The sequence below is a fragment of the Sebastes fasciatus genome, chromosome 9, assembly GCF_043250625.1.
Source record: "Sebastes fasciatus isolate fSebFas1 chromosome 9, fSebFas1.pri, whole genome shotgun sequence".
In the NCBI taxonomy this organism is placed as follows: Eukaryota; Metazoa; Chordata; class Actinopteri; order Perciformes; family Sebastidae; genus Sebastes; species Sebastes fasciatus.
Window position 1 is genome coordinate 2,979,502 of NC_133803.1, and position 15,002 is coordinate 2,994,503.

The window sequence follows — 15,002 nt, forward strand, 5'->3', positions numbered from 1 at the left end:
AACTATACTATGACTTTTTTAATTACTTTTTTTCGACATGAGATAGGATGACTTTTTGGACTTCTTTCGACATATTGTACTATGACTATTTTCAATATCCTATACTATGAATTTTTTTTAACATAAGTCATAAAAGTCATATTATACAATGTTCAAAAAGGTCATAAAGTTATGTTGAAAAAAATCATAGTATAGTATGTCGAAAAATGTCATGAAGTCAAAACTGGTCATAAAAAGTATATATAAAGTATACTATGACTTTTTTTGACATGGTATACTAAGACTTTTTTAATTACTTTTTTCGATATGAAATAGTATGATTTTTTGGAATTACTTTGACATATACTGTGACTTTTTGACACTTTTCAACATACTCTACTATGAACTTTTTATCATTTTTTCCCAACACACTATGCTATGGCTTTTTCGACTTGATATACTTTGACTTTTTCGACATACTGTACTATGTATTTTTACTATTTTTTTTTTCAACTTACATGACTTACTATGACTTTTTTTTGTTATACTATATTTTGACTTTTTGGTACTTTTCAACATACTATACTATGACTTTTTTAATGACTTTTTTTGAATTTTTTTTTATATACTATACTGTGACTTTTTGGACTTCTTTCGACATACTGTACTATGACTATTTTTCTTTTAACTCTTTTTTTTATTTGAGAACAAAGAACGTGGGGTCATCATGGGTGTCAGATCACCGCACATTTTTGTAAATACTTCTTGATTTACAATGTCACACTTTATTCAATGGGGTAAATACACAATCCATTTTTCCCAGTGCTCTAAATAGATGTGAGTCTTTCCATACAATATATTTAATTGATAATACCCCGCCATTGGTGTAATGTTGGAGGATCAGTCTGCAACCACTTTCGCGTTAATAAAGATTCTCTTGGCAAGTAGTAAACTTGCCAAGAGAATCTTTATTAAATATTTATCTTTGTGTAAAACAATTTCTGGTACTTTTCCCAAGTATAGTGTAATGAATGAATACTTTAACTTTATTCCCATTATTTTATGGATCTCAGTTGCCACCTCTTGCCAATATGGTTGTATTTTAGGGCATGCCCAAAAAATCTGGAAATGATTAGCCATTGAGATTCCACATTGCCTCCAACAGAAGCCCTGGCTCTGCGTGCCTGTTTGCCATGCTGTTCATTTAGGAGTGATGAAGAATCGCACTACGTTCTTCTATCCAAACTCCCTCCAGGATCCTGAGTTTGTAGTAGTTTGCCTGAGTCTCACATATCTCTGTCCAGTCCTCCTCTGTTATTTGAGAATCTGACTCTTTCTCCCATTTTTTATTTAATGCAGTTTGTAGAGTGCTTCTTAGAGTCTTGTTTACTTCCATATAGTTTTGAAACCAACTTTTTATTTCTCTCTTTTGTGTATGCATCAGAAAACATAGTAGTCAAATTGTAATCATTTGTTTTTGTGCTTTGTATACTAAAAAAATTCATATTATAGACTAAAAAGTCATATAGTATGTTCAAAAAGGTCATACAATAGTATGTTGAAACAAATAACATAAAATAGAATGATTTTATTGAATATTTTTGACATAGTATACTTTGACTTTTTGGACTTTTTTGAACATACTGTACTATGTTTTTTTTAAGCCTTTTTTGGACATACTATACTATGACATTTCTTTACTTCTTTCGATATACTATACTATGACCTTTTTTCGACATACTATCCTATGACTATTTTATGATTTTTTTCAACATATCTTATGTTATACATATTTTCACATTTCACATGACCTCTTAAAAAGAAATTCTGACATACTATACGATGACTTTTTGTCATGACTTTTTCTGTCATATTGTACTATGACTATTTTCAACATACTTTACTATGACTTCTTTCAATATCCTATACTATGATTTTTTGTAACAAAAAGTCATATAAAAGTCATATTATAGTATATTCAAAAAGGTCATAAAGGTATGTTGAAACAAATCAGAGTATAGTATATTGAAAAAAGTCATAAAAAAGTCATAGCATCGTATTTCGAAAACTAGTCATAAAAAGTATATATAGTATGTCGAAAAAAGTCATAGTATAATATACTATGACTTTTTTCGACATTCTATACTATGAATTTTTAATCTTTTTTTTAACACTATGCTATGGCTTTTTCGACAGACTGTACCATGCCTTTTAACGACTTTTTCAACTTAACTATACTATGACTTTTTTTGTCATACTATACTTTGACTTTTTGGGACTTTTCAACATTTTATACTATGACTTTTTTAGACATAGTATAGTAAGACTTTTTTAATTACTTTTTTTTATATGAAATAGTATGGTTTTTTGGAATCACTTTGACATAGTATACTGTGACCTTTTGGACTTTTTTTGACATTCTATACTATGACTTTTTTTTAACATACTGTACTGTTTTTTTTTAGACTTTTTTGGACATATTATACTATGACATTTTTTTACTTCTCTCAATATACTATACTTTGACCTTTTTTCAACATACTATCCTACGACTATTTTTTTTTTTTTTTAACATACTATATTATGACCTCTTAAAAGAAATTTCTGACATACTATACGGTGACTTTTTGTCATGACTTTTTCTGTCATACTATACTATGACCTTTTTATTACTTCTTTTGACATTCTATACTATGACTTCTTTTTAATTGTTTAACATACTATACTATGACTTCTGACTTTTTCAACGTACTATACTAAGACTTGTTCAACATACTAAACTGGGGGGAAAAAGTACGTAAACTTGTGTTTGGTGGATTATTTCTCTGTTGTTATAATACTAATGGTCATTGTATTTTACATCGTTGGAAAGCCTGTTTATGTACCTTCACAATGATGTCCAACTTGTAAGGATCAGGTATTTGTGGGATGAGCAGCACAGCTGATTATGTGGGTAGCGGCCAAGAAATTTTTTCCAAAATGCTCCGTCAATGGTAAACAGTGTATTCTCCTGTTGGTATTGACTCTTGTTTTGAGTTGTTTGGTGGATTGGATGATTGAACTCTCTATCAGTAACAAGGAACAAACTAGACATATTGGCTATTTTACACTTTATTCATTTAATACACCGTCAGGAGCCTCAGTAGCGGTGGAAGATCCATACGCAGCCACAACAGCCTGGCACCTCCTCCTCATGCTGGTCACCAACCTGGTCACACGTTGCTGTGGGATGGCGTTCCATTCCTCAACCAGGATTCGTTGCAGGTCAGCCAGCGTGGTTGTGTTGGTCACTCTAACACGTACAGCACGCCCAAGCTGATCCCACAAGTGCAAGTACAAGAGCAGGTAAAATAGTGCAGTCATAATGCAAACAAGATAATTTTATCCGCAGTGGTAGACTATAAACTTGGTGATACAACTTTAACAGGTTGCATGCGCCCCTGCAAACGGCAAAAAGTTTTTGTCGGACAATCACAGTGGTGGATTGACTTTGCTAGTTTAAAATAACATGTCAAATACAACAGCAATTCATCAATGCCATTTTCTATGACTTGAAAGTGATATACTCCAACATGATCTCACTATGAATATTTGTAATGTAATGTTCTTTTTTGGAAAAAAAAGAAAAGTCTTATGTCCTCCGTCTTCTGTAGTTTGAGGGGGGAGGGGTTTGGACATTGCTAACGTAACATTTCTGCCGAGCTGTTGGCTGGCCGTTTGAATTGGTTTGATGGGACTGGCCCAAGACCCCTGGAAGTGCGCCGGTCTTTGAAGCAAATTTTCTTAGTGGCCAAACACTGGAATTACAACTGTGTCCGTCACGTGATGCCATTGGGCCCAAAAAACTTCTTCGCATAGACTTACATTGGGAAAGAGAGGTTTGTAAATCAGCGGATAATATTTTTTTTAGGTGAATCAACTTCCCATTACAAACACTTGAATAGCCCTTATTTAAATCATTAGGTCCTACAAGTTGTAAAATCCACTAATAGCCGAATACTGAGTTATTTGCTTCCTCCGTTCATGTGAATGAGCCCCAGACCGAGGCTGGACCGAGGGCTGGGAGGCGGGGTTAAAGGGAAACATTATTGCACCTGCTCTATGGGCCCATGGATACTGAAGATCACTGGAAGATCCGGGTACTTTATCACTCGGCATTTGAGCCATTTTGGCATCATGTGCCACTGAGCAACTCTCATAGGAACGAACAGTAGCCCGCCTCCAACGCTGTATCCAGTTCTTTTTATACATCCATGGAGTGGCACTGTTTCTGCATGGTCCTTTGTCCTGTTTATTACCTCCGCCAAGGACGAAGGCCTAGGAAGGAGGTTGTGTTTTCACCAGCGTTGGTTTGTCCGTTTGGAGGAATACTCCAAACAGTCTGCGATGGATTTGAATGACATTTTTTGGAGGGGTGGGGTGTGGCACAATGAACAATCCATTGGATTTTGGTGGAGCAGCAGTCTGTTTATGTCTCAGTTACAGTACTGAAAACCACTTGAGATTTATTTGTAAAATGTACAGAGGAATACGTTACCTACAAAATGCAGACACACATTTGATAGTGAAAATGAAAAGGCAAAGTCAGTACAAGTCATCAACACTGATTCCTCCTACTACACACTGGCATAGTTATCAAATAGTATTCACATACAAACCCCACTGGACTCCTGCACTCAGACTGAATATGCTTTTGATAACAAACCTCAGCAGGTAGAGCATCACTGTGAAAAGACACTCGTGCAATCACTCAGTGCCAAATGTCAATTTAAACATTGTGTATGTTCAACTATGATCAGGAATCATTCAACTTATTGCAGATAAGGAAATGAATCGCAGATATCCAAAATGTGGCATTCTTGGCCAAGCTCTTGGTCTGCTCTTTCCTAATTGTCCTGGAAACTGGCCTTTCTCTTCTCCACAAAAGCCGTCATGCCTTCTTTTCGATCCTCCTGCAGGGAAAAATACAGACACACATCATGATTGGACCGTCAAAATCAGAGTCAACCCCCCGTCACTCACTCTCAGATGGGCTCTTCTACTCACTGTAGCAAAGGTAGAGTGGAATAAGCGCTTTTCCAAACGATTCCCCTCAGCCAAAGTCAGTTCAAAAGCTGCAATCACACAGAGGAACAAGTAAGACTCAATTTAAACGTATTCAATTTAGTAGGTTTAAGATATTTAACTTTTTAAAATTAAATTAAAAAAGGTAGAAACAAACTTTACACACCTGCGTTAACAGCCTCTTTAGCCATAGCAGAGATCAGTTTGGAGTTGGCAGCAATTTTCTCGCCACATTTAACAGCTTCAGACACCAACTGGTCCACCGGATAAATTTTACTCACCAAACCTAGGAAAAACAAAAAGCTACTGAATCAGTACAATAAATATATGAAGACATGTCAGTTTATTAGGTACAACCGCTGGTACAGTGTAATGCAAGAAGCGCATATCCCATCTTTTGTCAAGTGTGTGTCTATGCTGTAAAAAGTTTAGTATCTCTGTTACCGTGTGGTGGAAGAAGAATTCAGATCCTTTACTAGACTAAAAGTACAACGATCTAAAAATACTCCGTTACAAGTGAAAGTCCTTCACTCAAAATCCTAAAAGTACAGTAGTATTATCAGCAGGTTATATCCAGGTGCACTCAGGCTCGTCTGTGTCTGAGCAGCAGCAAACCAATAAATCTGTTTCTGTCTGTCAGTTTGTCTTTCTAGTTAGTTAGTAGGGGTGTGACGATTCACTCAGCTCACGATACGATACGATACGATACACGATATTGGGTTCACGATCTCGATACGATACGATATTATTAGCCGCCGAGTTAACGCGCTGTGCTTGTGTAAACAGCGCCGGTGGATGAGAGACTGCGGACAGAGCAGATTGAAATGTTGCTTTCCTCCATGTTTAACCGTTTCATCATGTTTATGCTTGTTGAACAGGTGTAATAAAGTTTTATTACACATACTTACAGCAACGAGCGTAGCGTCAACTCGTCTCTCCACCGCGGCCTCTCTGATCAGCTGTTCACTGACTGCGCTGTATGTGTGTTAATGTGTGTGGAGTTCCGAGACAGAAGCTGTGGCCGTGCGTTACGATTGATTGGTTCAATTTGGGCGAGGACAGACCAGATTTGACTGAGCATGAGTTGTACCCCGAGAGGCTGCAGCTTCAGCTCCGGAGCCCCGTATGAACGTAGTACCTATTATGCCTTGATATCGCCATCCAGTTTTTCATCTCGACGATGCATATCATCACGTTTTTATATTGCGATATTTCGTGGCACGATATTTCGTCACACCCCAATTAGTTAGCTAGTTAGGTGTCGTTAGCAGCCCAACTTGTTGCATTAGCTAGCTGAAGGTTTTCATTTTATTGTTTAGTTTCCTCCACCTTAGTTTAGTGTGTTTATTTTCACAATGGCATTTGTGTGTGCCGAGAACGGGTGAATCAGCGCAGTGGACTAGTCTAAACGAAATCCCACCGTCAGAATTAACACAACACGGGCGCCTGGGTTAGCTCAGTTGGTAGAGCGGGCGTCCATGTATTAAGGCTTGGTCCTGACCGCGGCGGCACAGGTTCGAATCCGGCCTGTGGCCCTTTCCGCATCCACTCTCTCTCTCCCCCCTTTCAAGACTCTATCCACTGTCCTGTCATAAAAAATGGAAAAATGTCCCCAAAAAAATAACTTTAAAAAAAAAAAAAAGAATTAACACAACACACTGGCTGTCTTTCTCTCTCGCTCTCCTGCTGGAAATAAATTAATGGAAAGCAAGCCATGCCGGTTTGGAGGTTTGCTGGCCTCTATCAGGTCCGGATGACGGGGAGCACATAACTTTCAGCTCAAGAGAAAACCAGAGAAAAGTGACGAGCCGCTCCCCTGAGCCGCTCAGCTTTTTAATTAATTATTAATATTTATTTTAACCGATAGCGTTAATTGGTTAAAATGCTTAATGTCGGTTAACGGTTAAACGGTTAATTATGGACATCCCTAATTGAGAAGTTTACAGGGGAAATATATTTTTGGTGGAAATACTAACAACCCAAGTATGTTCTTATGTGAACTCTTAATCTGCAAAGTAACTAGTAATTACACCAGTCAAATAAATGTAGTGGAGTAAAAAGTACAACATTTCCCTCAACTGTGGTGGAGTTGAAGTATAAAGTAGCATAAAACTGAAATACTCAAGTCAAGCACAAGTGCCTCAAAATTGTACTTAAGTGGAGTACTTGGGTAAATGTACTTTCCAACATTGCTGTTACCTGATTGCTTGGCGTCTTGCGCAGTAATTTTGTCTCCTGTAAGTACCATCTCCATAGCCAGGGATTTGCCCACCGCACGGGTCAGCCGCTGGGTGCCACCCGCCCCTGCAGGAAGACACACGGAGACGTCATGAACATAAGGAAGTCAAGTGTGAACAGGAAGGAAAGTAGATACTAATGAGTCTTTACCAGGAATGGTCCCCAACAGGATCTCTGGTTGACCAAACTGCGCCTTCTCTCCGGCGTAGATGATGTCACACATCATTGCCAGCTCACAGCCTCCACCCAGCTGAGACAGCAGAACATACAGTATGAAACACAGAAACCACTGCTCAGTGACTAGTCTCACTCTTCATTGCTCCTCTGGCAAGCCTCCTCGCTCCACGAGATGCATTTTAGGAATTGGGATGTCCTTCAACATGGAGCGCTGAGACCGATTTTTGGGTCACAAGCCGGAGGAGCAAGGAGCGAGGAGCGAGGAAACGAGGAGCGAGGAGGCACAAAATCGGGAAATAAGAAGCAGCTCTGGTGGGTGTTGTGAGTTTGTTTTTTTCTTACTCCTTTCCATATTTATTTTCTTGTTCCGAAAGATTTTTATTGTCATTTTAATGTAATGTTTGTAGATTGTTTTTTTTCCATCTGTTGGAAATTCCACTACCTCTCCAATTAAAAAAATAAATGATATAAACAATATTTTAAAAAGACACTCACAGCAAATCCATTGACCGCTGCAATCACAGGCTTCTTCACTGTGGACACTCTGTTCCAGTGAGCCAGGAAGTTTCCACCGTAACAATCCTGGAAAGTTCGGTTCTGCATCTCTTTAATGTCCGCTCCGGCTGAAAAAATGCAAAAGTTGAGCTCACTACTGATATATCATCGTGAACAAACCCAGAAAACGTCTTCAGCTCCCTCACCGGCGAAGGCTCGGTCACTGCCAGTGATGACGATAGCTCCGACGCCGCCGTCGGCTTCGAAGACATCCAGGGCCTGTCCCACCTCCCTCATCAGCCCGTCGCACAAAGCATTGAGAGCCTTGGGCCGGTTCAACTGGATGAAACCCACATCGCTCTTCTCACCTCGCTTTTCCACCAAAATATACTCATACTGGCCACCTGCATGAAGAGAGAACCAACACTGATGGTCAAATGAGTTTACTTCTGTACTTTTGTGCATTCAGTATCAAGGGTTTCTGCAGAGAGGTCACTGAGTTAGATCTTCTGAACTTTTTAACAGCACATGGAATGCAATTTATTACCTTAAAACATAAAACCATAAAAACAACAGCTTGGCCTTCCTGGACTGTGAAGTTCATTTTGAGGAAGACAGGAGCCTCCATATGGGAGTTTACAGTAAAACCCACACACGGACCAGTACTTACACTTCGACTCCCACCATCCACTGGAACACAAGTTATTAGAACCCTGCACCACCGAGCAGAGAACATACCAACAAGTGCACAGGCTCAAGAAAAGGAGTGAAAACACCTGAAAAGTGCACTTCAAACTTGTGGATACCCAAACTGGACCTTTGTGAAAACAGCCACAAAATCCAGAAAGAACACCAGTACCACGGGTGATGATGAAAAGGAGGACAGATACAACAACGTTGTCATCCCCTACATGTCTGGAGGGTCTGAGAAACTCAGGAGGATTTTTAACAAACACCCCATCACCTGTGTCTTTCAAGCCCAGCAACACCCTGAGACAGAATCTGGTCCCCCCTAAAGACCTCACCCCCAAACACAAGCAGAGTAACCTGGTGTATGCAGTCTAATGCAGTGAGGAGTGCACAGATTCGTACATTAGTGAAACCAAACAACCACTAAACGGACGGATGGCTCAACACAGACGGGCCAACTCCTCAGGTTTAGACTCTGCAGTCTATCTACACCTGAAGGACAAGGGACACTCTTTTGAGGACAACAACGTGCATATTTTGGACAGGGAGGAAAGATGGTTTGAAAGAGGAGTGAAAGAGGCCTTCTATGCCAAAGTAGACAAGCCATCACTCAACAGAGGAGGAGGCCTAAGGCATCACCTATCGTCCACCTACAATGCTGTCCTGGCATCCCTGCCCAGGAGACTAAACAAACATTCACCGGACAGTCACTCACACCTGGCATCAGCTGACTCTAATGACACATAACTACAGTGGTCACACCTCTAGAGGAGCACCATTGTACGGAGTGGTTTCTATTATCCTGCTAACGACTCCACAGAGGTTCAATTCCTGGGTTCCCCTACCATTCAGCCAGAAACACCATCCTCACCCAGAGATGTATACAGAGAGCCATCCACAACCCTGCTATCACCCAGTTAATCCATGAAGGATAATGGGCCACCAGAAGACCCCTCTCCATAATACTCCAAAACAAACCACCATAACTATCAAACCCCCCCACCACCCTCACCAATATTAACCCATGATTACATTTAACTCCATTTACAGTCCACACACCACATCATCTCTTCTATCCATGATTCTCTTTTAAACACCATCCTTTTATCCATCATTCTTTTACTTCTATCTATTTATATTTATTTCACTTTATTTTATCTTATTCTTTTTTAATCTTGCCTTAATTTGATCTGACAGCCAGCCACTCCCACCCCTCTCAAGCGCACACTCTGTACACATTCACATGATATTGATCTTTGCCCAGTTATGTTGGCTTTTTTTTAAGTTTTCTTTATTTTTATCCATCTATTTTTTTTCATTTATTTTATCCGTTTTTTTTTCATCTTGTTTTATCCATATTTCATTTTATTTAATTTTGTTTTAAGAAAGAAAAAAATATATATAACAAAAGAAAAAAAAACCTTCTCAACTGGCTGGGTATGGTTCCATGCTGCCTCACCAGCAGCTGGGCTCCTCCTCCATCTCCTCTCTCCTCCCTCCAATGATAACTGCCTATGGATAGAGAAGGGCAAAAGCCTTGAGCTATCTACCAGGCTCATGAATTTACGTTACGTTACATTCAGCCAGAACTAAAGAAGCTTTAGTGATGAGAAGTGAAACGTCTTCAAGAACCTAAACCAAGTCCAGTTGCTGCTGATTTAACCCTTTCTCGGATACCATGACCTGGATGACTGAGAACCTTCACAAACACAATTTAATACCTGTTTCATAGTTATGCTGCAAACAATGATGGAAAACCAGTAGGGACAATATGGCCCTGTGCACGGCGTGTCACTGTTCTTGAAACAAGCAGTGTAGACTTTCAACCCGGTGATGGATCACCAAAGTGGTCTGAGTCCTGGCTAATCATTCAAGAAAAGGTGAAGGATCAACATCAAGGCCTTGCAGAGACCTTGGCGGCCCCTGATACGCCTTGAGGAGCAAAGTTAAGAGGACCAAGGGTCACGTTTGGTGCTTGCATACAGCTTTTATGTAAGTTAGGCTTTTACGAGAAAATCCACCCAAAAAACAGAATTTACTCTGAGCTATTTCGATTACTTTTGGCCTGTCTCTCGAAACTGGAGATCAGAGCATCAAGACTTAACTTGATGTTTAAGTGACACTCTTTGGAGCTGGATCATTGATTAAAACCAACTCTCTTGAAATTCTACTGAGTTTATATCAATACATTTGTGAAGAAGTTTTTATTATTGTGTCAAGCATACAAACATGCTCAGCCAGCATGGAGTTACAATACACCACACTTAATCAAATGATCCATCTTTCCTTCTCTTCTAGATTGTTTTAGATAAAATAACAAACTTAAACACATCAAAATTAAACAACCATTTCAACTTTTGGTCATCCGTGCACCAGAATAGTTCAGGGTTTCATGGGAGATATGCTCTTTTCATCAACAAGAAAGTCAGGAGCACCAAGTGTTTTTGGTGTGCACATTGCTGAGATGACATTAGGTGGTCACGCAACTGCATCGGCCAAGAAAGCCTAAAGCCCGGGCCACACAGCGCGCATCATGCTCGCGTGACGGCAACGTCGCGTGTTATTTTTTATTTCGGCGTCCATGTTAACAGGTTAGAGTGGACACACTGCCCGCATGAGACGCACGTCAGACGCGCGTCAGACGCACGTCAGACGTGCGTCTATTTTATAGAATAGAAGGCTCGCCTATTTTTCACGCTTGCCGCTTACCTCTCGGCTGCGTCTCCCAGCAGCAACAGACAGTGAAGGTGATCTATTGACAGTATATGAGCAAGATTACTACAGTTTCCATGTCTAGACATCTGTAGAATATGTCACTGACCATCAATATTTTACACTTCCTATCTAGATTTCAAAATAAAAGTCCTCTAGCGTTTTTAGTGCACAGAATCATTCATTCATTAACACAATGCTTTTATTCTGAAATACTCTAAATAAAGCAGTTGTCTGCTTGCAGGTTTCCATCAAGTTAATATAGTACAGGCTTTTAATTATGTAAACACTGTAGTAGTCATAGCAGAAACCCTACATATGCTATATATATAATAGACTGGGTTAATAGGTTATAAGAACATCAGGTGATAGTTGGCAGTATTTTTCCGATGCGCTCTCTCTCTCGCTCTCGCTCTCTCAACAAACACCACGTAACTTTATTGTTCTTTCTTTTAGAGGTGTTATTTAATTTTTTTAAAGATATTTAATAATAATTTTCGTTTTCTAAAGGTTAACAAATAACGAAACTGTTTATTTTGCTTTGTTTTATAATAATAAAAAAAAAACACTTTACTTATATTTATCATTCTGAAATACTTCAGGTGTTTTTCTCCATCAAGGTGCAGTTCAGCAACAAGGTGGTGAAAAGCTCCAAGTTGCCTGAGATGTCGGAACATCAGCATTTATAATGTAAATTGCTGTCCCGCCCCAGATGTAAATTAAGTCGTTTTCGATAAAAGCCGCAACCTGGAATGCTGTAGAACAGGAACCCGAAACCCCCTGGAAATGTTGTTTAAAACTGTGCCAGTCAAAGTGAAGAGGGATTGCTGTAGGCTCTCTCTTACTACTAATGTATTTTTTTTTTTTTTTTTATTAATATATAGCCCACAGAAATCCCTCTTCACTGTCAATGAAGAGGGATTTATATATATATATATATATATATATATATATATATATAATCAATGAAGAGGGATTTATATATATATATATATATATATATATATATATATATAATCCCTCTTCACTGACAGAAAAGAGGGATTTATATGGGCTATATATTAATATTTATGTATGAATTTATTTGCTTGTTTTTAATAATATTTACAAATTACCACACAGTTCTTACCCTTTTTTGTCTTAAATAAATATAAATCACATTTATTATGAAGTTAAATGGCCATTAAAAGGCAAACTCTATGTAGAAAGAAAGGGCCGTCAGCAACAGCAAAAGCACAGCTGACAGGTAGCTCCGGGACGCTCCCGAGACGTGGGTAACTCGCGTCTAGTGTGAACACCCTAGGTGGGCATGACGCGGCCACGACGTGACGCTGCCGTCACGCGAGCATGATGCGCGCTGTGTGGCCCCGGCGTAACAGCGTCTCCACCGCCTGAAGACAGCCAGCCTCCTCTCACCCGTCCTGTTCACCTTCTACAGAAGAGCCATAGAGTGTCTCACCATGTGCGTCAGTCTGGTAAGGGAACTGTATCAACTTAGACCAAGTCTCTACAGAGGATAGTGAGTCCATCATCATCTCTCATACATGCAATTTTAACTAAATGCTGCACAATCAGAGCCTCCTTTACTAGTCACTTCATAGCCTACCTCACTTTACTGGTTACCATAACCTGTCTGTCTATCTGCACCTTACTACACGCATATCATTTATGAGGAAATATCATCAGGGACCTACGAAGTGCTAATGCTTTTTTGTTCTTCTATGTACTGCACTGCACTGGACACAGATGGATGACAAAAGGTAAATACTGCCTATCTGCTCACATGTCTGTAAAATCAACCCGACTGCCGTCACATTGTCATTCAGCCACATCTGCAGCTCCAACATCTGTCTCTGGACTGAAATAATCACTTCAGTCTGCTGTGTACTCTTTATTTTAAAATGACCTTTTCAATGACATTCTAATTTCCCCAACCAAACTGTCCTTGGTATATATTATTTAAGTGATTTAATGTGGGCGTTTCTTATTTAATTTGTGATGTCAATTTGAATTTCAGGATATAATTGTTTAGTTTGATCTTGTATGTATTTTATCTTTTAACATATAAGGACCATGTTAGAACTAAGTCTTTTCACTTTAAAACGTTATTCCTTGGATTTTTTTTTAATGTCTGCAATCTATAAATCATAAACAGGTTCAAATTCACAAATAATATCTGGGCTGCACAATGTTAGAGAAACAACAACACCTTGGAAATGCCATTTTAGGGTGGAATGTCCCTTTACACGGTAATAGGTGTCCTCATGTCAACATATGTTAACTAATGATCTTTAGCTCAAGTTCAGCACCCTGCAGATAACACTGAATAACACGTAATAACACTGAATAACACTGAATAACACTGAATAACACATCTGATGAAGAAAAGAGCACACTAAGTTAGTTAGCAGTTAGCAGTCTGCTTCACATTGACGTTCAGTGACGCAGGTTTCTTGACATTGTGTCCGCTGCAGGTCTGCAGGGCCTCAGCCTCAGTGAAGTGACCCTGGAGCCTGGGCCGCTGGTTAAATGTGTGAACCCACCTGAGCTGTAGAGGCGGCCAGCAGACAGCACGGACGGAGCTGCTGCTCGGGACGACTTCAGGATCGAGACAGCACTTCTGCAGAGGAGAGCCATGGTGACCACGGTGACGACACAGACTGCTGTCAATGAACGCACTCTGCTGCAAATACCACTGGAAGCTTCTTCCGGTTGCGTCTTCTTTGTTGGTGTTTTCATGAAGTAGCATGTTTAACAAACTCGAGTTACCGCCACCTGGTGGAGCCAGGGTGTAACTACCTCCACCTGGTGGAGCCAGGGTGTAATTACCTCCACCTGGTGGAGCCAGGGTGTAACTACCTTCTCTGTTGATCTCTCACTTTTAATGAAATTAAATAAAATGCGCTTAATTCATATGGGATCTGCGTTATCATGGCATTTGTAACTGTTATTATTGTTTATTCCAGGGTATTGTTCAGAAATTATAGGTTATAAATCAATTATTTATTTATTGTGTATTAATTATTTTGATTTATAATAATAATAATAATAATAATCATCATCATTATTATTTTTATTTTTATTAATATTATTATTTATACAATTTTCGTCAAGGCTACCACAGTATTATGTTTAATTGTCTAATATACATCCTGGTAAAAATTACAAAATGTATATATTATCCTAATATTATCTTAATAGCGTAATGTTAGAATATCTGGTAAAGTGTTCAATATAAAGTCACATTTTTTGTTATCATACCTGACTTTTTGTTTTTGACAAGAAAAAATTTAAAAAATATATTTTAAAAGGATTAACAGATACACACATTTGGTAAAATAGGCATTAACCACACAATCTCAATGTGAGAATATTCTTTTATGAAGGGATTATATAGAATGATATCAAGTTATTGATTATGTTCATCAACAGCAGGCCTCCCTTTTACATTTCTGAGAGAAACCAAACATAACACCCTCAGCAACATTTCATCATCAAGTTGACCTGATTACACGAAGGAGATGGAGAAATAAATACATTAAAAAAACTAATATCAAATACTTTTAATCCAGAACAAGATGATAAGAATCTTTTGAGTAGCCTCATGTGACAGTATCTCATATGTGATGCTCTTCAGATGGGCCTGT

General features: G+C 38.9%; 1 protein-coding gene across 1 annotated transcript; it reads right to left on the reverse strand.

The window, feature by feature from the left end:
- Positions 1 to 4,425: 4,425 nt before the first annotated feature.
- echs1 (enoyl CoA hydratase, short chain, 1, mitochondrial) lies at positions 4,426 to 14,077 on the reverse strand. Its single transcript, XM_074645330.1, has 8 exons — positions 13,899 to 14,077; positions 8,160 to 8,357; positions 7,954 to 8,081; positions 7,432 to 7,531; positions 7,243 to 7,347; positions 5,210 to 5,329; positions 5,026 to 5,093; positions 4,426 to 4,931 (listed from the first exon to the last, which is right to left on the reverse strand). Exons 1-8 carry the CDS (start codon positions 13,990 to 13,992, stop codon positions 4,866 to 4,868), a joined length of 879 nt encoding a protein of 292 aa, XP_074501431.1. The 5' UTR covers positions 13,993 to 14,077; the 3' UTR covers positions 4,426 to 4,865.
- Positions 14,078 to 15,002: the final 925 nt, after the last annotated feature.

What these genes read in the sequence shown, in the direction of transcription:
- echs1 (XM_074645330.1), bottom strand. Translation starts at nt 13,992, where the DNA reads ATGGCTCTCCTCTGCAGAAGTGCTGTCTCGATCCTGAAGTCGTCCCGA. An exon ending in CAGCGGTCAATGGATTTGCT is followed by an intron (nt 7,532 to 7,953) that starts GTGAGTGTCTTT and finishes CTGCTGTCTCAG; the next exon opens with CTGGGTGGAGGCTGTGAGCT. An exon ending in CCTGTTGGGGACCATTCCTG is followed by an intron (nt 7,348 to 7,431) that starts GTAAAGACTCAT and finishes GTCTTCCTGCAG; the next exon opens with GGGCGGGTGGCACCCAGCGG.